Consider the following 24,486-nt stretch of genomic DNA (forward strand, 5'->3'; position numbering starts at 1 on the left):
ACACACATTTTGTGAGCCAGTAAACTGAAAAACAAAAGACCCCTTCTCATCTGATTTGACTTAATTAGCCCAGTTCTCCTCATCCATCTCAGAGACCCAAACAATCTGTAAAATGAAGGCCCAGATCACGATCTCGCTCCTGTCTGTAAATGAGGTGGAGGTGCTCTGCAGCAGTCTTCCCCTGCAGTGGCTCAGGAACATCCTAAACACGTGCTGCAGAAGAGTGCTGAACACATTCCCACACCACCTACTGCCAGCTACTAACAGCAAGCAAAGATGATGCCAGCACCCCAGCTAGTCACATGGCCTAGCATGAAAGAGAGCACAATAGTAGTAGGACTAGCTTCTGCAGGTCAGCATCAAAGGGGCCCAAGGAGGAAGATGCTCCTGTCCCAATGTACCCATTCAGGGGTGGCAGAATTTAATCCAAGATAACTAGCTTCCATCCTGCTAAGGCCTAAACATGGAACAGAGGCCCTTCAAAGTGTATGACAATATTAATGATAGGGGAGGGCATTTGACTAGATCCAACATACCATCCCATTCTTTGGTGGGGTCACTTTCTTTTACTGGGGTTTTCTATAACCTCATCCTTTACAATCACCATTTTGCATACTAACTACTTTGGAAAATAGAGTAAGAGCACACCTCTGTGGAGTTAAAGAGAGGTTTACAGTTAGGCCAATTCCTTCAACTGAAATACAGGATGAGAGGTCTAGATTATCCTTCCCTTACATAGACAGAATGAAAACTTGGACCCAGTGAACTCAAAGTTTTCCCATTTGCCCAACCATAGGCTCAGTTAAAGTCAGAGAGCAGAACCACTTTTTGGTTAGCAAACAGAAAAAATGCTTAACACTGTGCTCTTTGGACAAAAAACACAGGATAGCTAAGGCTTCCTTAAAAGCTTTGTCTGTTCACTAAGGTCAGGTTCTTCCATTCTTGGGTAAATTGTTATACTAGATCTCACCCACTCCCCTCTTACACTTAATAAAAGATAATCCTTTCCACAGTGATATTAAATACACTAGTTACTAAGAGAAGAAACTTCTGGGTGACTTATTGTAGGATCAAGAACCACCTTTGGATGCAATAGTAAAAGCAGCTTTAAGCTAACCCTGGAGAACAAGCAGCTACATGAAAAATAGAAACAAGGCAGCAGTGGTAAGTTTACTTCTAATTGAATGCTAGGAAGGATTTTGCATCTCTTTCCAACAGCATATACAATCCTTCACTACACAGCATTCAACCCTCTAGCACGTTTTTTTTTTTTAACTTCAGCATTATATGAAATAAACTGAGTAGCTGCATATAAAATAAAAACTCGCTCACCAGCTGTGATATTATGCAAAAGAATAGAGATAAAAATGCTGCGAGTAAGATGCATCCTTATTTGACTGAAAAGGCCTAAGATAATCACATTGCCCAGGGGACAAATATTGATCATACGTGTTTCCTGGAGCAGTTTTACTTTACTCCAAAGCCTTACAGTAGCTTCAGGCGAGCCTAAATTTGTTCTCACAATCATATGCACAAATACATTATCCTTTGTTTTTTAATATATCTAGTCAAAGAAAACCATGAACTAATAACTTCTGTTAAGGGAAAAAAGCAGCAGAGGCAGCATGAAAAGATTATACAGATTGATAGCCAGTACGACTTTTCCTTCTTCCAATGACATAAGAGATAAAGACAAGAATGATAAGGAAGCCAAGCGCCACACCCACTGCGATGGGGATAAGAAAGTTCAGGTCAGAATCTGCAAAGCATTCTTCAGCTGTAGAAGAGAAAAGTGAGGGAGAGGAAATTAGTAGGGAAACCATGCATTAGAAACCAATCAAGCAGGGAGCAAACAGACATTTGCATTTTTTTTAAAAACCGACATCTCTCCCTAAATCTGATTCTGGTAGGTACAGAACACCCAGAACTTATTTCTTCAGTAGGAACTGCACGTGCTTAGCATCTCTCTGGATCAGGACCTTAGTTACGGTCTAAATGCTTATTCATCCACCCACCCACCCCTACACAAGTTAGCATAATTCAGTTGCTTGTTGTTTCTCTTCTAGACAATTTAGCTAATAGTCACTAGGTTGCCTATAGCCAGAAGGTGCATTTGAAGTGCTTATGAAGAAATCTATCACATTTGGCTACATCTAGGGCTCTCAGAGGGTAAAGATCTCTTTTCAGATCTTCACATTAGCATTCACTTTCGATGTTCTGCTCTCTGCACACCCTGCGGCTCTCCCACTGATGACACATAACCCAGGACAAAGTATTAACTTTGAGATGACATATTAGCTGATCACTGCCATATGGATTTGAGAGAATTTAACTAGATTAGTGCATCAGAATGACAAAATGTATTACCTCCTTCCCCCAAAAAAACCTGATTTCTCATCCCCTCAGACACCACTGTGCATTTTCAGAAATGGATGGGAAAGGAGAGCATAAATGGGTAATATGGAAAGCAGCACGGTATAGAAGGCCATAAAAGATGACCAAAATCATAGAATATGAGGGGTGGAAGGGACCTCAGGAGGTCATCTAGTCCAACCCCCTGCTCAAAGCAGGACCAATCCCCAAAATATATCAGGGTAGCAGAAAACACTGAAAGACACCATTGGTGCATATAGCTTTATTTTTGATCCATTCAGTACAAAGAGGTCATGGAAGTATCGCTTTCAGAGAAGAATTGTGTAGTTATTAAAATCAACACAGCATTGTAAAAGCCATTCACTGTAATGCCACAAAGTGGGTATGCACAGTTTTGAAGTATACATTATTTAATTCCTCTCTGGTACAAATGCTAAATTCAGAGTCAGTACGGGCTTTCAGCGCATGGGACTCCGACACCAATGATAAACCTCAGGCAAGTTATGTAACAGCTGTGCCTCACTTTCCCCGTGTGTAAAGCAGGGAGAAATACTTACCCAAACTGGACTCCTGCAAGGAAAAAGCGGTTTGATTTTGTTTTGAAAACAAATCTCTAGAGTAGCACTAATTAATTAGATGTCCAATACCCCAAGCTAATGGCTGTTACTGGACGACCACCCCCAAGGCAGGATGAGTTAAAGAACTTTTATAAAACATGTTAATCTAGTTTGCCCTAATCCCGGTGGTGTGATTTTGAAGCAGAGGGCTTTGTTAAAGCTTTGGAAGATTCCCAAAGAATGGATTTTGCTTGCTTTTATATCTGACTAGAAGACATGTCTTGTACAGATGTAGCACTGTCAAAAGGTAGCAGCTACTACTTTAAGGCACTGCCCAGTAATGTGAGTCGAATTGAATTAGCCTGCAGTGGTTCTCAATCCATGGCCTGCAGGCCACTTGCAGCCCAATGAGCACACAGCTGCAGCCCAAGTGACATCCTCAGGGCCATACAGGTAGCATTGTGTGGATGTGGCCCACAACGCAGACCACAGTGGTAAACAGATTGAGAACCACTGCTTTAGTTACTGTGCCAAATTTAGCTCAGATATATTAAGCTGGTAACCAGGTGCCACTTATCCATTAGGAAGACAAAGCCTGGGTTTATTTAAAAAAAAACAACAACCTTTATTTTCCTCCCTTTTAATCTAATCAAAATACAAACACAAAGTCTGGCCCCTGCAGCAGTATTCATTCCAATTCAGAGTCTGTTGCTGGGGAGTTCAGCAATGCAGGGGAGGAAGGACAATTTATGGTGTGAGCTCCTTTAAAAAGAGTGATCATAACTCCTCTATCTTTCAGGTTGAGGTACAATACTTACAGCTTTATCTTGGCCACTTTGAATCAGTTTTGGCTGGTAAGAGGACTTGAACATTAAATAGCGCATAGGAATACTAAAGTCATTAATACTGATGAAAGGTGCCCATTAGCCACCAGTAGATTTAAGTTTACATTAGCAGGGCAGGGAGAACATAGTAGTTAAGCTACCTTAGCATCTCCTTAAGTGTCAGAGGGAGGTCCCTTTCAGATCAAAGAAGAATGGTTGTGGAACCTAACCTTTCATCACTTGGCGGCTACCAAGTTTGCAAGTTGACATATAAACAGTTGTACAGTAATAACTGATTCTACTACTTATCATTGCAAGTCTGTTGTTCCACAGACAGAAAGGGGAAAATACTCTCTTGGGGGAGTTTGGAAGCTATACAGACTGACCACGTGAGTTCACATTAAGGCTGAACAGAGTTAGGTTCCAGCCCAACCCATCTTCCCTTTTCTCTTGAATATCTTGACATTGGAGACAGTCATGAGATCCATTAGTTAGTAGCTCAAAATACTATCGTATTCTTACAAGTATTTTTGTTCTGTAGACCAGCTGTACAAAAGAGATGACCCAGACAAAGTGCACAACATGCAAGTTATACTTGCATACTCAAAAAGTTGTATCCAGAGAACTGCACCTACAGAACATCTTTAAATCGCAAAAGTCAGTTTTAACCTTTCTAGTAGGGGCATTTACACAACAGCTTTAATATTTGACAAACTGTATATAAGGCACTATCAATAGTAATAAAAATAAACTGTAATGTATGATTATATACATTAATACTTGAAGACATCCACAGCAAACTTAGTACTTGTTAAGTGCCATTCACAGGGATTAGAAACAAAACTTTATTCACATACAGCCACTGTGTACACATAGATCATAGAATTACTGAATTGGTATTTTTGGCAGCATCACATCCACATCCAGAAGATGGAAACAAACTTTAGTCTGATCAAGGATCAGACTAAATCACTCAGGGTGAGTTGTCAAGTTCAGATGTAACACTAATTAAAAATCAATGGTTTCTTAAACAAAATGTAATTTTCATGAAATTTGACAAAACCGTTCAGATGTAAGGAGAGAGAGTTTCTCCTCCCCACCACACCCAACCCTCCCCCCCACTTTCCCATCTTTAAAATTGCTGATATCCAGCATTACGGTGTTTCTTGTGGCTTACAAAATAAGCCACAAGCACTAGAGCAACTAATCCTCCCAACGCTGCTCCCACTGTTATGGGCACAATGAAGTTGTCCACATCTGGGCTGCAGTCTTCAGCTAGATGGAAAGAGGGCAAGTTTCAAAAGAAAGCCAGTTGAATAGAAATGTTAAACCCTGCAATCTCTCCATAACTGTTTATACAGCTTCCCATCCAGTATTAGAGCTCTCCTTCAACCAGATCCTGTTTATAAATAAAGATGAGTGCAATGCTGCCCCTCCCCCTTTTTAAGACTAACATGAAATTTCTAAAATCTATTGTGTATGATGAAATTACACAATATTATTCCAGCATGCCCAGTCTTGGACTTTTTACCACTGGTCAGAATATTAGGGAGGACCTTTCACAGTTAAATAGAAAGAAAGCAGTGATGTTGAAAACTTACTTTGCATGTGAGTGTAGTTCAGTTGAAGATGTGAACAAACTACTTCTCTTTAATAAAGCTATTTAATTTCTGAAGAGTAAAATGCTTTGGAACAAAAAGCTAAGGACTACAAACAGTCGCTCATCTTGCAGTGCTAAAACTTGGGTAAGTTCCTTACAAGATGAAAATTTAGTAATTTGAAGATATTTCAGAGGATGCTTAAGCTCCATTTAAGTTTCGACTTAGGCTGAGTGCCTCTTGGAGGAACCTAACTTTCTAGATAGTTTTGAAGTGTAAAGCTTCACTGAGCTCACACAGAGTTTTTAAGATACATGTGCTGGCACTGTAGATTGAAGTAAAAAAACACCACCACCCAGTTGGAGACTTCAATCACAGCACGGGCTTTGATTCTAATGAAGCCTGAAAGGAAAGGCAGTGAGGTTTTACTGATTGATTGACCCCAAGCCAACAGCCAGGAGTCAAAAGAGGATCTTTGATTTTACTCCTCCTACTCCTCCCTTGTCAGACTATAACCAATACAATTGTGTACACCAGATGTGTGGTCCCTCTGCCAAAGCAGGCTAGTACATCAGTATCAGGGGTAGGCAAAAGATTCATTTTAGTATTTACTCTTGAAACAGGGGACATATGCTACAGCATCATTATTCATGCATGGTGTGACATCTTAGCTAAAGCACTGAATCTGTAAGGAGACAAGACCGTGGTTCTACAGTGCAGAGTACATCTGCACGCCCAGCATTTTCTCATGAGTTGGACATATAGCTGTTTTGTCAAAAAGCTCTTCTGGAGACTTATGACAAGCAGCACAGGTAATAAATTCTGAATCATAAGCAATAGAGAACACATTTACATCAAGTATTGTGCTTTTGATTAACTACAGAAAACAAAAGAGAAAGCATTAAAAAAAAAGTCCTGTGGCACCTTATAGCCTAACAGACGCATTGGAGCATGAGCTTTCGTGGGTGAATACCCACTTCATCGGATGTAGTCACCCACGAAAGCTCATGCTCCAATATGTCTGTTAGTCTATAAGGTGTCACAGAACTCTTTTCTGCTTTTACAGATCCAGACTAACACAGCTACCCCTCTCATACACAGAGAAAAGTCTTCCCTGTTCAGAATGAATTTTATGCCTGCTCTATGGATTTCTGAAGGACAGATTTATGCAATATGAGTGTTGTATGCCACCACTTCTAGACCACCTAGAGTATCCAACAGCGAGGCAACTGCTAGGTACCTTTATTGCACTTTGTAAATTACGTCTTCTTGGAGGCTGGAGACTGAATTAACAGATTCAGCAACAGATAGCATTTTTCCTGAAGCTTTCCAGGAAAGCTTATCTATCCCTCTCCTATGAGCAGGGCTTATATGGATCCTAGCATACAGGAAGAGCTCTTGCTTACCAAGCAAGCAAAATTTTCAGAGAAAGAAGTCCCTACAGCTTATCCACTTCTGCTGAACAAAGTTATCCCCAGGTAAATTTAGGTTCGCTAAAGAGACACTGACCTATTTGCTGCTTTAGTTATTACCAAGACTAATACTTCAATCACTAAGTTTGACTAGTGAAATTAGATTGTGTAAATCTACTTGGTTAGGGAGGTGTTCTACAGTTCACTACAAGTTTAAAGTGGGATAGCCAAGCTTCTAACAGAAGTGATTTAATATCTAGACTAGTGGTTAGAAAAAGACTAAAGCCTATAAGCAGACAGTCCCTCCTAGTGTGTTACAGAAAGATGCAGAGAGAACTAATCAACAGGAGAGCAGATTAAGGAAGGTGGTCCTACAATTTTTACAATTAGGTTGGATAATCTGATCTAAAATTAAGAATCAATTTTAGTCAAGAAGTCTAATTAAGTGATCACTACAGTTCAAGAAATCATTGCTTTAATTAAAAAAGTTACCAAGGTCCCTTAAGAAATAGAAGAATCTTTATTGTTTAAAGCAATATGTAGAGTAAACTGACAAGCAAATCCCTATGGAGAAATACAATACAGAGAACTAGTGGTTTAAACAATTTAAGCAGACACATGAAACTTAGAGATTTACATGAGCCAGTTACTGGCACACCAGATCTAGAATTATTTTCATCAGAGCCAATTTCTTGGACAAATCCACTGGTTTTCCCTAAGTAACATTTCTACACCTTCAAAGAGAAGGTGAGAGTTTAGTCTGAAATTCAGGAATAGAGTTTGCGTATAGAAACCTGGGAGATTTAAGACATTAGATGGACAAAGAAAATAGCTGTGGTAAATTCTAGTTAAAAAGTACATAACTGGCACATGTAAACACCAACAATCACTGGAGTTCTGTGAAAAGACTTTCTATAAGAACTGTTGCAACTGAAGATATTTTAATACAATTTATGTTTTTGGAGAAATTCTCAAATTAAAAATTTAAGTTTGAAGCTAGTTCCTTCATTTACATTTCTAATTTTTGTTTTAATTAGAGGTTTTGATATTAGACCAAGGCTTGAGTTCTGCTTGCAACAAGCATTAGTAAGAGTTATTCAACCATTCTTGCTCTTTTAGTCAGAGTCCTAAATATACATTAATCACTATGAAATCTAACTGTTACTGAGAACCAAATTAGTATTACCGATTGTTTTTAGAAAGCATAACCAAACATGCCACAAGCAGCTCTGTATACCCCTAATAAGCATCCATTACCATGACAATTCCAATCCAAATTTTAAGAAAAATAATGAACCAACTTTCCCTGTTAAACTAAGCTTGTCCTATGTTCATTAATATGACCAATCCATGTCCATTAATACAAAAAACTCATTCCTTTTAGGAAAGGCCACCTTTTTTATGCAGTGCTCTATGAATTACACCACACTGATTAGGGGACCAGGGAAACTTAAAGATATACAGTGAGGGTTAGTCTCTACATAGCTGCAGTTTAAGCAACAGTCCAATTGCATTACATTTTTTTGTTTGTTTGTTTTGAAGTAGAGGACCTACTCCAAACAGCAAGGCGAAAGGTGCAGTGTGTCAGCCTCAGGCTTATGCTTTACTTTTGCATTCTTCACAGCATTAGTAACTTCCTACACACAAATGCACAATATTACATCTCTGCACAGCACACAATTAAGCACAAAGTACATGAATCAGCAGATGAAATGCCATCATGGGACAGTTACAATGCAAGTTTTGATTAGCAAAGAACAATTTAATATGGAGATTTAAAAACAGTTGAAGTTGTGACAACTGATTTTGGATCATTAAACTGAGAGCTTCTTTAAAACACACATCACTCAAAGGAAGCGAGCAAGACACCTTGCACAGAAAGTCTATGATACAAAGTTAAGTGCCCTTTAAATTCTAGAAATACTTAAGGTTCTTATTCCTTTTTTAAAACTGGTGCCAGCAGGAATACTGTAAATACTTTAGTATAACTCTGTTTTGGTATCTATGGGGATGCCAGGTTGTAACAGGCACTAGGTTTCTGGTCACTTGTGCACAACAGTTCTCTAAAGCATTTAGAAACTGGGCTTTAACTCCCAGATATGCCAACTGAAGTTTAAATTTCCATTCATTTAGATGTGTTAACTAGAAGAATGGCCACTGAAGCTACCAAAATAAGAGGGAGCTATTGCAGCTCTTGTTGGAATTAAGTGGGTTACTACTGTCACTTCAACGTAAACTTGCTTGAAAAAATCATTAGTATGGCATTTAGTACTGTGAGCCAGAAGAAGATACTAGGCACTCTGAAGTCCCTGGCAAGCATTCCAGGTTTAAGTTAAAGGCAGCCAGGTTACCCTGCAATTGTGACAGTAACTAAGGAATGCGGGTGAGACAAGTACAAGTGTAATGCAATTTTACAAGTTGCCCAATGCATCATATTAGTGCCCTAATTTAGACTGTTCCCTTTTCAGACTGTTCCCTGCTTAGCTTAATAATATTTGTAACATGCACACATGAATCCCAAGATAATATCTTTACCTAATAATTTGTAAAATAAGGCTTATTTGCTACTTGGAGTACAACTATGGAACCCCATGTTTTTCTTAGTCCAGGAAGTAGGAGTTACATTCCCATTGTTTTATCTGACAAAAACACCAAAAGAGACAAAGCACCCACAGTCTCCAGCCCTAATTAGATGATGCAAATGTTTACTTGAAGTGGTTTGTTTGCATTTGGGAACTTGCACTTGCTTCATTAAAGTGAAACTGGAACAGTGATCACATTCAGATTTACAAGGTTTGATATCCAGCATAGGTTTTTCTTCTGCCAATTATGTAAGCGATCACTATAATGACAATCAAGCCCGCAAGAGCAGCACCAACTATAATTGGTATTAGAATGGTGTCATCATCCAGCGAACACTCCTGGGCTGTAGATGAGAAAAAGGTTGTGACAAGGAATAAATAAAGAAACAGCATGCTATTGTACCTCTCTTGGGAAACAAAAATACTTTCCTTAACACGAAGGCTCAAAGTTACAAGCAAGTATTTATCATACCTGTATAGTTTAGTGAGAAAAAAACTGTACAGATTCATAGGTAGTTTCCCTATGTTCTAGTTTACAGTTAGCAGATGGGGCATGTTGCTAGACAGTAGCTTATTTACTAAAATGATAAAGTTTAAGAGGCATTAGAGAAGGCATTGTAGAGGGTAAGTTTTTATGTCAACTAATATAAACTTGTATTAGATGAATGAGTAATTGCAGTATCACAATTCTATTAGAGATTTAAATACAAAGTTAGAAAAAGCCTAGTTAGTGTAAGTCAGGCTGAAGTGTGTACACAGATGTTTTAAATGAGTTCAAAGGCAACATGGTTTCAGTATTGAAAAGCCAGCTGAAGTGGTCATAAGCTAACATGTGGATGATGAAGTGGCTGTAACACGGAGCACCAATTGCAATCAGAACTCATTTAGTAGCATTTAAAAGGAGTTCAATGTTAACGCAAGAACAGCCAAACTGGGTCAGACCAAAGGTCCATCTAGCCCAGCGTCCTGTCTTCTAACAGTGGCCAATGCCAGGTGCCCCAGAGGGAATGATCACTTGATTACTTGTTCTGTTCCAGTCCCTGTTGCCCATTCCCAGCTTCTGGCTAACACAGGATAGGGACACCATCCCTGTCCATCCTGGCTAGTAGCCATTGATGGACCTATCCTCCCTGAAATTTGTCTAGTTATTTTTAACCTTGTTATGGTCTTTACAACACCCTCTGTTAAGGAGTTCAACAGGTTGACTGCATTGAAGAAATACTTCCTTGTGTTTGTTTTAAACCTGCTGCCTATTAATTTCATTTGGTGACTCCTAGTTCTTGTGTTATGAGAAGTAAACACTTATTTACTGTCTCCATACCAGTCATGTTTTTAGAGACCATCATATCCCCCAACCCCCTTAGTCTTATCAATCTCCTCACTCAGCTGTTTCATACCCCTAGTCATTTTTGTTGCTCTTTCCTGAACCTTTTCCAATTCCAATATCTATCTATATTACTATGATAAGTCTTTCAGTATACTTTAAAAAAAATCCAATTTTAAAAAGGCACACTTCCACCTCCCATCCTAACTTACATATTTTATCAGTCTACAAACTGATCTAAACACAAAAGTGGGCTGCAAGCACTACTTTAACATATACCTAGTTTTCAAGTACTATTTACAGAATTATGCAGAAACCCATTTGGCCTTCCACAATCAGAATTAGTGTTGAGAAAGATTAGGTCTTCCCACACCCCTGGCCAATGCAAGGTTGTACTTTGCAGTAAGAACTTTTCCCAGTTTTTTGGACCCCAGTCACTTGACTAATCCTTCCCCCCTCCAGTCTGATGAGAAAAAGCTTGGATTACATTCAGCAGAAGTGCTCTTTTTCCAAGCTTCATCCCATTATTTCTTGCAGCCCTCTGGGCAGACTCCCTCACTCCCAGCATTTGCAGATTTCAGTAAGTCAACTGTGGTTCTCTATGGCTGTGGGGGGAGGGGGAAGACTGTCAAAGTCAATGTCTTTAGGCCCTTTTGTATAAACCTACAGGGCTGTTGCCAGTTCGTGGTGTGATTTTTTTCTTAAGGGAGGTTTCTCCAGGGCAAAACATTGATAAAAGCAAGGTGTTCATATCAACCAGGATAGAAGGCTAGTGCCAATTCCCAAATGGAAATTTGAGAGAGAGTCATTTTAGCCTAAGCAAAAATAAAGTACTGGCCAGTGGATTAGTTATGCTAGTATCTATAAAGCTTTTATCCACTCCTATGTTATGAACCTTGTTAGCGCACCCTACAAGTCTGCTTGATTTGGGTTTATTCTTACCTTTAGAATACTTGTTGTCTTGTACTTTGAATGGCTGAATCCTTAGATCAAAAGTATGTATTTGAAGATCTTCAGTCACCAAAACAGTCTGCTCTTTTTGGCACATGTAGGAACTGCCCAGGAAGGTGTCCCAAATGCTGAGGTTGTTGTTTCCAGCATTTAAAGGTTCTTAAGAAAAAAAGAGAATATTCTAATATGGACATTTGTTGAGGAGTTTTCTATGGACTAAAAAGTCGAGAGTGCCAGGTTCAAAGGATGTACTACCAAGATCATAGGCCTATTCAGCTGAAAGGTACAGAGTCCATTTCTCAGCATTATTTTCTCTGAAATGCGGTTATGTAGCAGTTTAAAGGACAGTTACAAGTTTGTTGACTATAGGAAGTCTGGTTCAGTACAGAAGAGGGATGGATAATTAAAGCTATTACAGTTTCAGAAGATTTATATCAGTAGTCTACTCACACCTGCCCTTGCAGTTCATCACTGCAACAGTATAAACTGTTAAGATGTCTAAGACAATAAAGTTTAGACATGTAATGTTGGCAATCTCTATAATTAATATTAGTAGGCCAGCATGATCCACTTTTTTTAAAACCCACATTTAAGAATTTAAAAAACAAAAAACAAAAAAAAACACACTACTTTGTTTTCTGAAATGCTAGAGAGTGAGAATTCTCAGTTATCTGGAAGAACTTGGAAGGAAAGATCAGTTTTCCTTCCATATAGAAGAATAGTTACCTTAGATCTGTAAGACACATGTCTAGAACAGTGGTTCTCAAAGCTTATTTCATCACAGACCCCTTCTTTGTGTCTGTAGTCCTTTATGGCTAGCCCCCAGGTACATATACCGGACACCCAGCTCTGAAGGCAACACTGCACCAGTAGCAGCACAGAAGTAAGGGTGGCAATGTGAAAAGTGATATTTGTGAATATCACTTTTCACAGCAGACTTAGTGCCTCACTGCCACCCTTACTTCTGTGCTGCTACTGCTGGCGACCACTCATGGTGGTCCATCTGTCTGTCCCCTCCTGCACACGGAAGTCAGGCAGTCCGTCCATCCCTCCCCCACAGTCCCTTTTATCCCCTACCCTGCCTTCTGGGTGTGCACAGTCCTTCTGCATGAGCCCCAGCTGCCAGGGGCTGACAGCCAGAGTTGGGGGGTGGGGGAGGAAGAGTTTGTGCTCCCTTAACAAATTCCTGTACCTCCTACTCCATAGCTTGAGAACCCGCTGATCTGGAAGAATATGCTTAAGCCTTATAGGCTGCATCTCTTTGCAAAGAATATTGCTGTGCCTATTAATGAGAACTGCTCACTTCGGGTTCTCATACTAAAGACTGTCAGCAAAGTGGCTGTGTATCTCCTTTCCCAAGGAAGGATTAAGAACTTTACCGCACTTCAGGAAACTTCAGAGATAGGCAAGAATACGTGCTACACGGTTGTAACAAGGCCAAAATGGGATAAGGAAAGTAGCAAGTTAGGGCAATATCTAAAGCAAATATAGACACAATTTGTTACTATAGCTAGTCACTGTAGATTTGACCATGGAGTATGAACTAGTATTGGTTAAAACAATTAGTTGACAAGTATATGCTAAATATAGACAGAATGCAGTCAACACTGAAGTGCTTTCTTTAAGACAAATAGTATCTTACCAGAACCATTTATAGAGCTGATCAGGGTGATGTTCACTTCTTTCAGATAGAATCTTTGTGTGTTTGCAGTTGTGTTTTTCTGTTTAAGAGAAAAAAAATCCCATGTGTGTTAAAATTGAAGGTTTATCCCACACACACACACTCTTTGAAGATTAAAAGTGCATACTGCAGAGGTAAGCTACAAGTGTGAAAGAGCATTTACCAACAAAGGCTACACACTAGTGCGGTCCGTTTAATAGAGAGCATATTTAGTATACTGAGCATGTTACTGGAACCAGACACTCCTAGAGCACAATCCTCATTTTGCCACTAGGTAACCTTGGGCAGTCAATTAAGAGACTCAGTTGCTTCACTTTTAGAGTAAGATACCAGCCCCCTATATAACTCTGTTAGAAACAATCAAGTATGTAAGAAGCTTTTAAGATACAGGCATTATGTGCAAAGTGTTTAGACACGAGAAATGAAGATTTAATTGGAAGCTTAGTGCTCAACTGTAATATGGTACTTACAACAGCAAAGGTGAAATCAATAAACCTCTTGTTGCTGTCATTCAATCGCAGAGTAGCAGATGTGTTGCCACAGCTACCAGTGACATTAGTGGTCTTTGGGTTGATGTTAATCAAAACAGGCTGAAATTAAAACCAGACACTGGTTAGTCAAGAAGCTTCTAGTGGTTCAAAAAAAAAAAAAAAAGACATTCTGCTGCTGTCAGAAGGGAACTCCCTATTTTCCCCTCAATGTTTAGTCTTACTCTCAACAAGACCGTATCATAAACAAGGTGAGTATTCATGCTAGGGTAAACTGAATCATGTTCTGCCAAGCTATTTTAAGTGACACTTAAGGTTAGCAGTACTGGACAAGATGGGGGCGGGGGGGGAGAAATCTTGCCCACTGACACTCTCTCCCATTCAACTTTTTTATGGAGCTGAAGACAGATCCTTCCTTTATTTTGTGCATCAGATAATAGCACAGCTCTGGCAGTCAGATGCCTTAATTTGGGCTCCCTCTGCAACTAAGCAGAGCATCTGCAGGTCCCAGCCTTAAAAGCTATTGAAATGCCTTGGTCAGGTTACAATATCAAGATATTCCTCAGAAAGTTACCATTTTAAATAGGTGGGTAGGCAGAGTTCTGGAGCTAGAAAGTATCCCTTGATTAGTCTGATACATGTATACTAGAGGGGGCATTCATAACACTGAAGTTAATGCCAAATATTCATACTTATGCAAACAAGATTGCTTTTAAGATATTAAAAACAGCACCTTCTCTTGAGAGACATTCAGTTGCAGCCCCATTGTAGCCAGAAGACAGATTTTATCGCCCTCTTTAAGAGAATAGTTTCCAATGAGTGGTTTCTCCACTGGTTTAGAAGTTGTAGTTGGCAGAGGTGATGAAGCAGTAGTGATAGGTGCAGTAGTTAAGTTGGCAACAGTGGTAGGTGCAACAGTAGATCTATCAGCTTCACATGTAGAATCTGAAAAAAAAATGTAGCATGACTTCCTAGCTACTATATAGCATGAAGATACATTTTTGATAACATTAAGCAGTTGTCAGAGGTTGTTTGTTACAGATGGCTCTGCTGTCACATTTTTTGTGGAGGGAGTATTTTGGCCTTAAGCCTCCTACAGAGTTTAGTCAAATCTTTGATGTTTTAGCATCAAGGCATGCAGTAACCGTGCAATATTTCAAACAGAACTGTCTTTCCATTAACAGTAACGGAAGAGGTAAGCTAGTTTCATTCTGCCCTGGCAAAGTTAGGAGCAGCGTAGCAGGTAAAGAGGTCACCCTGTTGATATAGCAGGTGAAGACAGTGGGCAGAGGAAGTTCTGGCAAGGCTAAGGCTTCTTTCCTTTAGAGCCACAACAAGCCTTTGAAGTGTAGTATACTTGCTTTGTGTGCTCTTTAGTAAGATTATCTGCTAGTCACTGTTGAACTGGACACCTGAGGCTCAAAATGTTTGAGTCCTGGACTAAGAGGCAGTATGACTTCTGTTTACAGAGGTACCTTGAGACTCAGATATGATCTAGTTGTAGTGGTACAATTAGTTCAGGGATCAGAGTATTTAAAAATCCCAAGTCAGCTAGCAAATACTCATTAAGAACTGCATTTTGACCAATATGTATTATACAGACTCAAGTCAGTCTGTCCCACTGATCTAGTTTCAGATCAGCAGTTGGTTCATGATACGAACAAGGACAATGGATGTTTATACTCATGTTGGTTCAAGAGTTTAGGCAAGATAAGCAGCAATTCACTATAAAAATTCCAGTGATTCACTACTTTACAACATTAAAGTCACTCTGCACTGCATTCCTAAAATGAGAGTTTGGATACAGAACCACCACACACAATTTTAAGTGACTTACCATTTTTACTAACAGTGCCATTTTGAACAAAAGCCTGCAGAGTGACATTCCAGAAGAACAGAGACACATTTGCCGCTTCAATAGAGTCAAGGTGATGGCATTTGTAGACAGTATTCAGTTGGACTGGACGCATAGGGTCCTTTACAACAATAGTAATTGGTCCTATAAGCAAGAACACAGTTTAATCTTAATGTGTTTTAGAGAGACAAAAAAAAAAGGAAGTTTACAATTAATACAAGGAGCAGGATGCCTGTTAGTCACTTTAACACTGCTGCTACACATTCTTCCCCTTCGCCCCTTCACATATCCATTTTAAATATTGTAGAGTGGTACTATAGCTTACAAAGCTAACTAAGCAAGTCTGGGAAAAGTAACTGCTCCTCCCAGTAGGATGCTTCCTTTTAAAATTCTTAAGGTACAGGAAAGGGGTCCAAAGTTAGTGCTTTGCTACTAGCTGTCCAAGATGCACACTCATTTAGTGAAGTGTACATTGTAACACTTTGTATCATAACACTAGTGTTCTTGGAGACTGGCCAATGCACATGAAAGTCAGCAAGCACTTAAAAATAATTCCCCATCCATACTGAGGGAGAGTCTAGTAGATTACTGCAAACATTAACTAGAATCTACAATACATTCATAAAAACAGATAGGACGCTCTTATTGGTATGCAATACTTGCAAGAAAGAGGGACGGGGCAGAGGAATGAGTAGCTATAAAAATCAATTAGAGGGATGGTATATTGCAATAATCATTGTTGTTTATCTTTAATTTAGTCATTGTTCAGCCACACAAGATAAAATCCCACATATTACCTTTTGTTTTAGCATCTTTAAAGACTGCATCATTGGTGTTGTAAGTAAAGGAGATGATGTTTCCCTGATAAGTTTCATTAGTCTTAGTAAAGTTGATACTCCAAGAGTGACCTGCTCCAAATTGTATTGCTAGTAGTGGGGCATGTGTGTTATTGCCACAGGTGCTTCCGTCATGTGTTACATTGGTAGATGGTTTTAAGGTTGCATTTTTCTACAAGAAAAAAAGTAGTTTAATTCAGACAGACATTCTCCCCATGCTGGAGTATTTCCTGGGAAGTGTCATAATCTTGTTGAAGTGGAAGCTTCCATAAAACAATTCCTAACGTAAACAGAGAACTGAACTCATAGAAGGATTAAGAAAGTAACTCCATTATACACATTGTTCTAGAGTTTACCACCATCTGAATGAGAAAAGTGCTGTGATGGATTCAGTTATGAGACAATAGGAGTTGAAAGATCTAGCCAACGGTCTTAACCTGCATGGGAGAAAAAAAAAAGCCAACAAAAAACCCCACCACCCTAGCATTTAGATAGTACTTTACATCAGTAACTTCAAAGGTTACTCCCACTCAGGAAAACTGATGTTTAGCTGAAGTAATTCAGTATGGGTAGCGTGGCCAGAACCACACTTAACAGTTATGGTTTTGAGTGAGAACCTGCTACAGGTTTGAGTAGAGCCATGAAGCATGACTAGGGGCCTACCAAATTCACAGCCATGAAAAACATGCCACAGACTGAAATTTGGTCTTGTGTGCTTTTACCCTATACTATACAGATTTAGTATACAGATACTACAGAGAAGAGAAGTGTTTCTCAAATTTGGGGCCCTGACCCAAAAGGGAGTTACAAGGGGGGGTCCACAACATTTTGGGGGGTTTGTGGTATTGCCACTTACTTCTGCACTGCCTTCAGAGCTGGGTGGCCAGAGAGCAGTGTATGCTGATTGCGGGCCCAGCTCTGCAAGCAGCAGCGCAGAACTAAGGATGGCAATACTATACCAGGCCATCCTTACTTCTATGCTGCTGCTGGTGTTGGCTCCCAGACAGCAGCTGCCACTCTCCAGCTACCCAACTCTGAAGGCAGTGCAAGCAACAGCGCAGTACTGCTACCCTTACTTCTGCAACTCCCCCTACAATAACCTACAGACTCAGGAAGACAGTTAATTTACACTTGAAAAGCGATGTTTGTAACAATAAGAACTAGAAGTTTTTAAAGAGTGGAAGATTAGACTATAGGGAGATTCAAAAGTTTCCTAATTGCCCCCAAACAAGTAGGTTAAAGCCCTTGTTTTAGAGTTAAACATGATTCAGTAGAGAGTTTAATGAGTTATTTCAAACAAAAATATCTTAAGTTTTAATACTACCCAGTGTTAACTCGGAGTACCATGCTAAGACAAAGCAAGGAAGTCTAACTTCTTGTCCAATCTGAATAAAATGTTATTTTAAAATGTATTATGCCAACACAGTAACATTATGTAAGTTATTTAAACAAACACTGACTGCTCCTTTAAAAAAGCTGAGATCAGCTATTTAAAAGAGGTAAACTTGACTTATTCTTCAACTTTACCAGGACTAGCTACAAGGGTAATTGTTTTGAAGTTTCTCAAGACTGAACAGAGAAGTGAAATGGATAATACATCCAACATCAGAAGTTAACACTAAATTCAGTACTTACATATTCACTACTGTTTGTTTCATATTTTATCAAGAAGCTCATCATCCATTCTGCATATATGCACGTATTATTGGAGAGATCTTTCACATTTACTTCCACTGCATGTGACTGGAAAAAACCTATAATACATATAATTGTTTGCTTACAAGACATTGATACTTCATTTTATTGTATATTTCACAAATTCCTTCATTAAAACATTTTGTGATTGTAAACAGAGCAAGTTCTCCCAGGCTTTTTGCTAGAGACATGAAGAAAGTTACGTGATTTTTAATACTAGAATTAGAAACAAGATATAACTGCTGATTTGAAATTAAAATTGCAGAAGAGTTCTGGAGTTTTATCCAGTCCTGCTACATAAGGAATGTTTTGCACATTAGTTGTCTGATGCAGACAAATTTAGCTCAGAAGAATTTGCATTTTACTTAAAGCAGCTAGAAAGCAAGAACAAGTTCAGAAAGTTTGAGCACATTGGACTTTGTGCATGAGCTAAGCAGCTTGTCAAACCTTAAGAGGTTATGTCAATAACTCATTTAATTAAGGTTTTAACACTGAAGATATTTAGTACTTCAAGACAGAATTCCCTGAACTAGTTAGTGAGATAATGGCTGTAAGTAGTCATTATGGTTTGTTTTATCAACGGATATGACCTAAGATGACCTGTAAAGAATGAGTGTGTGCGCCTTTTTTAAATTGTATTTTGTGTTTCTGGACTTTAACTGAAGAACCTGGATAGCAAATTTATTTTCCCTTCTGACTCTTTATAGGTTGCCAGTACTACAGGTGTTTAAAAAGTTTAACAAATCTGACTGAGGTGGCACTTTCACTTTCTTGATATCTGCAATATTATACTTTTACTAGCTCGCCAGCTGGCCACAGTCTTCAGAAGAGAGGTTAGAAATGCAGGTCTTGCCCAATATAAAAAGTGAGGCATTCCAGGTAAAAGGAGCACAAGCTCTGTTTTAATAACATAGGTCACCTTAAGCTTCCTTTTCACAAAACCCTGAGGATTTTTTTTGACTGAGTTATTCTCAAAGGCATTTTGAGATGCACTGTTAAAATAAACAAAAAACCAAACCAAACACAAAATAAAATAAAAATACACATCACAACCTAACAGTGGGAACTGGTTCAGCTTGCAAGCTCCCTAGTTGCTGACAGGTAAGTCAGCTTTAAGGATATTGGACTACAGTTTGCCATTGTTTTCAAAATATTATCTTCTTTGTATTCAGAGGACTGTACTCAAACTGCCAGGAAAAACCTGTCTGTATTATATCCTATCATTACTGACAAGGCAGAATGCATTTATACACTTTCTATGTTAGAGTAGTACCAAAGACCAAGTTTTGTGAAGCTTATCAAAGGAACTTTGGAACATGGTAAATTGTGCTTGTTACCACTACAAATTCTTTCTACCTAGAGCGATTACACCAGGTTAGGAGATAACCCTGATCTGCATTTGGATCCAAGGTTATAGTACAACGAGCGATTAAGATTCCAGTTTGGTTTCTCCAAAAGGATAAGAGTTTTGAGAAATTTTAGTCCAAGCACTGCAATGAATAAGCCAACCTGCCTACACTGCGATGCATGGTCATTTGTTAGTGACACCTCAGTGTTCAGAAAAGCCAGTCAAAACACTATCTCTCCAAGAAGAGAGGGTCAGTACTTAAGGGTTTGTTGTTTTAATATACAACCACCTTCTCTCTCCCTGTCACCACCACCTTTAAAAAAAGTTTGTAATGCACAAGATTTCAAAACAACCCTCATTACAGCACGTAAGCAGTGACTGAGCTGTAAGGACTTGCAAAACCTTGTCTTTTAAGTAAGTGTCCAAGCTTCCTTGCTAGATCTTGTATGTACTAGTCAGCCCGCAGACAATTACTCCTCCCTTTTCTTTAGAGAAACGCCTGCTCCCTGTACTAGACATGTTTTCATGTTGCCTCCCTTCACTATGCTCCTGCCCCCACCACATGATATGCTACCAGATAGCTTTGCGTTTTGATGATTGAAGCCATTACAGAGTCTCTGAGTGCCTCTGCATTTAACCATTACCAGAACTTGTTCAAGTTTCCAGGCTCTACCAATACAGTTTGCTGAAACTCATTTGTACTTGGTCACAGAAAGTTCTACTTTGATGTGGTTTTCTACCATCACACATTCAGCAAGAGGGATGCTTAGTGTTACTAGATGAAAGCGTCACCACCATTTCCCGCTCTATATAAGTAAGCAGGAAGTTTTGACAGCAGTTTTATAGCAAGATGTTAGTAAAAAAGTTGTCACACGGAAATCAAGCCAAGAGGTACAAACATAAGAGTGGCAGTTATATACAACTCCATAATCTTCATGTTGTCACCATCATAGGGTACCATCACAGCATTGTTATTCAAGTCCACAACATAATTTGTTAAAAAGAAAAATGTTCATGATAAATATGCTAGCTCATACATGCTAGCTCTGAAATTACTATCTTCACACTGTCTTCAAAAACAGCATGGATTGGGCAAGACTCATAGCAAGGAATCCATTCTATTTCATGCTACTGACTTGCTCCAGTAAGTTTATTTGCCTCTATGCCTCATTCCCATTTTACAGATGACGAAAGCCACTTATGCACCTTCATAAAAGGCTAAGATGTTTGGATAAAGGTGCAACTGAAGTGCAAAATTATCCTTTTGCCTTCCAGCTGGACTATTCCAATAAGGAAGAGCAGAATGGAAGCAGAATTTAGAGGAACATCCTCTACTTATTGGAAAGATCAGTCTTTTTAGAGGTTATTTAGTGATTATGAAGGATGCCTGAATATAGGGGCGATCCCTACTCAAAAGTATAAGTTGGATACCCAATACTCAAGCCAATGTTCTCTAACTCACCCACCACGGCCTACAGAAATAAATGGGAAAACAATGCTTGCTTTGCCAGGAGAATGAGAGAAGTTTTTTGTTTGACGTGGCAGTGGATGCAGCAGAAACTAGGGTTACCATATGTCCAGGGTTTCTAGACAGTCTCTTTTTTGAGCCTGCTTTTTCTCTCCAGGGTTTTCAAACAACATGAAGGGGGAGAGGAGAAGACGACGACGGGTTTGCAGAGCAGAACAAGCTGCAGCCCAGAAAGAATGCCAACTGGTCTCTCTCCTGCATCTGACTGGTTCATTCCCCTACAAGCCACAGCTGCTGGATCCCACCCATCCAGTCCCCCCACAGACCTGGGGGAGCAGTCCCCAAAGGGCTTCAGCTGCCCTGCCACCATGACAGGGAGTAACACTGCCCCCCACCTCCAGTGAGCATCCCCCAACTTTCCTCTCCCCAACCCGGTCCTCTTTTTGAGAACCTGAAATATGATAACTCTAGCAGTAGCAAGTGGAGGAACTTTACGCTACAAAACTTTTGCTGGAATAGCTATGTCAGTAAGGGATGTGATGAAGTGCGATCTGTGACTGACATAGCTGTTCCAGCAAAAGCTGGTCGTATAGCTCAGGCCCCTGATCCAAAAGAGCAAAAGCTACTTTGAGAAAGGGGCTTCATGTGCTGAGCTGTCTGGTGGAGACCAGGCATCACTCTCACTTTGGATTAAGTCACTCAAAGTGAAAGGATAGTGCACCAAAAGCACTACATGAAGAATCACATGCATCTAGTAAGGTACGGGGAAAGATGCCACTTAACTTTAACAAGCAGAGTACTACTCCAGCATAGCCTGTACAGTTTTGATTTTTGCTTGGCAGCTTATTTGGACCTGCAAAACTGTAGAGACAGGTTTGGCTACAAGTAAGAACATGTTTTAGAGGAGGCGGCTCTTGCCCAGGTACTTGTTACTGACAGCTTTAGAGGGCTCTTCTGGAATACCCAGTACTTTAAGTAGTAAACAAGATTAATGCAAGGGTCCAGAAAGCCGTCAAAATGCATATTTTGTTAGTCCAAATAAATTTTGAGATATGATACAAGACAAAAAGATAGCTACTTCTCCCATATCCCTTTCCATGTTATTCTCCTATCCCTGTGGGGAGGACAAGGCCAGCAACTACAATATCGTCATTATAGTCAGAAGATTAACCTGATAGCACAATTCAGTAAAAATATCAATACACTGTGCCTAGAAACAGCATTGACAACAAGTTCTGAGTGCAACTAGCTAGAAGAGATCAAATTCATGGTCATTTTAATTTTGCATAGGACAGCACATCTGGAAGACACAGAGTTGGAACTGGTAGGCCCATGTTTATGCTCCCTACATTAAGGTACACCCTTCTATCTAAAGCAGTAGCAAAAACAAAAACAAAACAAAAAAATCAGCCTGAGTTTGTGGTGTGGGAAGAACCAGGCCTTATATCATGGAGTCAAAACTGAAATGCCACATTATTAAACAAAGAAAGATAAGCAGTTAGACTAGGGAGGATTAAAGAAGCATTTCACAGACATGATGTGGCTTTGTCTACACTCGACTTTTGTCAGTAAAATGTTGGTTGTTCAGGGGTGTGGACCCCCCACCCCCAATCCCGAACAACAAAAGTTTTACCGGCAAAAAGCGCTGGTGTGAAGTACACTTTTTCTGTGGGAGCTCTCCTGCCGACAAAGCTACTGCATCTCGTTGGGGATGGAATTTTTTTGTTGGCGGGAGAGCTCTCTCCCACCGACAAAGAGCGGCTACACTGCGAACCTTTTAGCAGCACAGCTATAGGGGCACAGCTGTGTCACTAAAAGGTGTGCAGTGTAGACATAGCCTGGGCCTGTTTAACACAAAAGACACAGGCAATGCAGTTAAGACCAGCCCTGATATTTGTGTTGCACCTTCTGTATTACGCTTTTGTCTGAAGCCCAGTCACGACCCCAAGGCACAGCACACTAGCCCAACGAGACCAGAAAAGTAACAACACTCAAGCTCCCACACAAGTGGGACTAGCGCTCACCCCCTCCTCCCTTTCGGTGCTACCCAGCAGCACCATCCTTAAGGGCCGAGCAGAGCTGGTTTGAGCGCAGGGACCTCTCCCCCCCTCACTGCCCCTCGCGCCGGGGCCTGTGCTCGTGGGGCTGCCTGCCCCGGGTTAAGGAAGCGCCTGGGCTTCGTGCCTTTGCCTGCAACCTCAGCAGAGCAACTCCTGGCCGCAGAGAGAAGTGACCCCCCCGCCCCGCGCGCAGACCTCGCCCACTGCCCCCCCCACCCAATAACACACTCCCTTTACCCCCCCCACAAACTCCCCCTGACACCCCGCACAGAGCGCCCCCCTCCCCCACACAGCTCTGAGCGCCCCCCCCCCGGGAGCATCCCCACGGGGCCGCCCCCGCGAAACCCCACAGCCACATCCCCAGGGCGCCCCCTTCCCCTCACGGAGCCTCCCCCCGAAGACCGCCCCCCCCCGCCCGCGGGCTGAGGAGCCGACCCCCGCCTCGCCCAGGCCCGGCGCCTCCGGGGCGCGCGCCGCCGCCGCCGCCAGGCCGGCCACTCACCGGGGCCGCCGAGCGCGAGGAGCAGGAGGCAGCAGCAGGGCAGGCTGAGGGGCCGCGGCCAGGGGCTGCGCGTCGCCATATTCACCAGCGCCGGGGGCCCTGCGAGACGAACGGACGGGCGCAGTGAGAGCCCAAGGCCGGTCATATGATGGGGAGGCGCACTCGGCGGGCAGCCAATCACAGAGCCGGCCTCACCCCGCCGCCAATTTTATGGGTCACAGGTCTAGTCCACCTCATAAATGAGGCGGGCGGGCAGGTGGCAAACCAGGGATGCAACATAGGAGGGGGGGCTTAGTTCCCTGTTTCCTCCCATCTCAGAGCAAGAAAAAGGAGCTGCACTTTATCTCTATAGAGCAAGGGTGCATCAGGCTGAAATAGCTGTAATCCCTCAAAAATCATTCCCCACCAGAGGAGTAATATAATATAATGTGTTCTAATTACTGGGGCTGCTAACACCACCTACTAAGGTTGCCTAACACTTCCCATTCTAAGACCCCATTTTCAGTTGCTTATAATGTTGCCAAATTGTAACTGTTTGGGATTAAATTTTCCATGCAGAATGTGTGTCTCAGGCGGATCTTGTTGTTGTTTTTGTTTCATCCAAAATGGTTCAACCATTTCTCAGAATGACACTAAGGAAAAATACATTATTTTGCCCGTATCAGAAAGTGTTGAAGAAGTTTTCTCCGATAATTTTTAGCGCTCTTATGCTTTGGAACAAAGAAGTACAATTCGGGGGGGGGGGAGGACGGTGTAAAGCCTTTGTGTCAGGGAGGTGCCATTTGCTGGTCTTGTGAAAATACACTCAAATTTGGTCAAGTTATAAGCCTTTCAAAAATGGCAGTTCACTCATTTAGTAGAAGCAGCAAAGAATCCTGTGGCACCTTATAGACTAACAGACGTTTTGCAGCATGAGCTTTCGTGGGTGAATA

The 24,486-nt window shown here is 40.8% G+C and overlaps 1 protein-coding gene across 3 annotated transcripts; it reads right to left on the reverse strand.

Annotated features, from left to right (window-relative positions):
- Positions 1-1,563: 1,563 nt before the first annotated feature.
- Positions 1,564-23,709, reverse strand: LAMP2 (lysosomal associated membrane protein 2). Of its 3 annotated transcripts, none has more exons than XM_045031543.1 (9): positions 23,555-23,709; positions 18,117-18,235; positions 16,443-16,653; positions 15,628-15,789; positions 14,524-14,735; positions 13,773-13,892; positions 13,264-13,342; positions 11,613-11,780; positions 1,564-1,777 (listed from the first exon to the last, which is right to left on the reverse strand). In XM_045031543.1, exons 1-9 carry the CDS (start codon positions 23,697-23,699, stop codon positions 1,635-1,637), a joined length of 1,359 nt encoding a protein of 452 aa, XP_044887478.1. In that variant the 5' UTR covers positions 23,700-23,709; the 3' UTR covers positions 1,564-1,634. The 3 variants fall into 3 exon arrangements, with proteins under 3 accessions (XP_044887478.1, XP_044887477.1, XP_044887479.1); XM_045031542.1 differs by lacking the exon at positions 1,564-1,777 and adding an exon at positions 2,621-5,029; XM_045031544.1 differs by lacking the exon at positions 1,564-1,777 and adding an exon at positions 7,262-9,690.
- Between the last annotated feature and the right edge of the window lie 777 nt (positions 23,710-24,486).

The sequence above is a fragment of the Mauremys mutica genome, chromosome 9 (genome assembly GCF_020497125.1).
Source record: "Mauremys mutica isolate MM-2020 ecotype Southern chromosome 9, ASM2049712v1, whole genome shotgun sequence".
NCBI lineage: Eukaryota > Metazoa > Chordata > Testudines > Geoemydidae > Mauremys > Mauremys mutica.

Excerpts from the sequence above, each read along its gene's own strand:
- LAMP2 (XM_045031543.1), bottom strand. The coding sequence starts at position 23,699 with ATGACCGGCCTTGGGCTCTCACTGCGCCCGTCCGTTCGTCTCGCAGGG. Across the intron at positions 15,790-16,442 it reads TAAAGATGCTAAAACAAAAG|GACCAATTACTATTGTTGTA; the intron begins GTAATATGTGGG and ends TCTTGCTTATAG. Across the intron at positions 13,343-13,772 it reads TTGATTTCACCTTTGCTGTT|AAAAACACAACTGCAAACAC; the intron begins GTAAGTACCATA and ends TCTCTTAAACAG.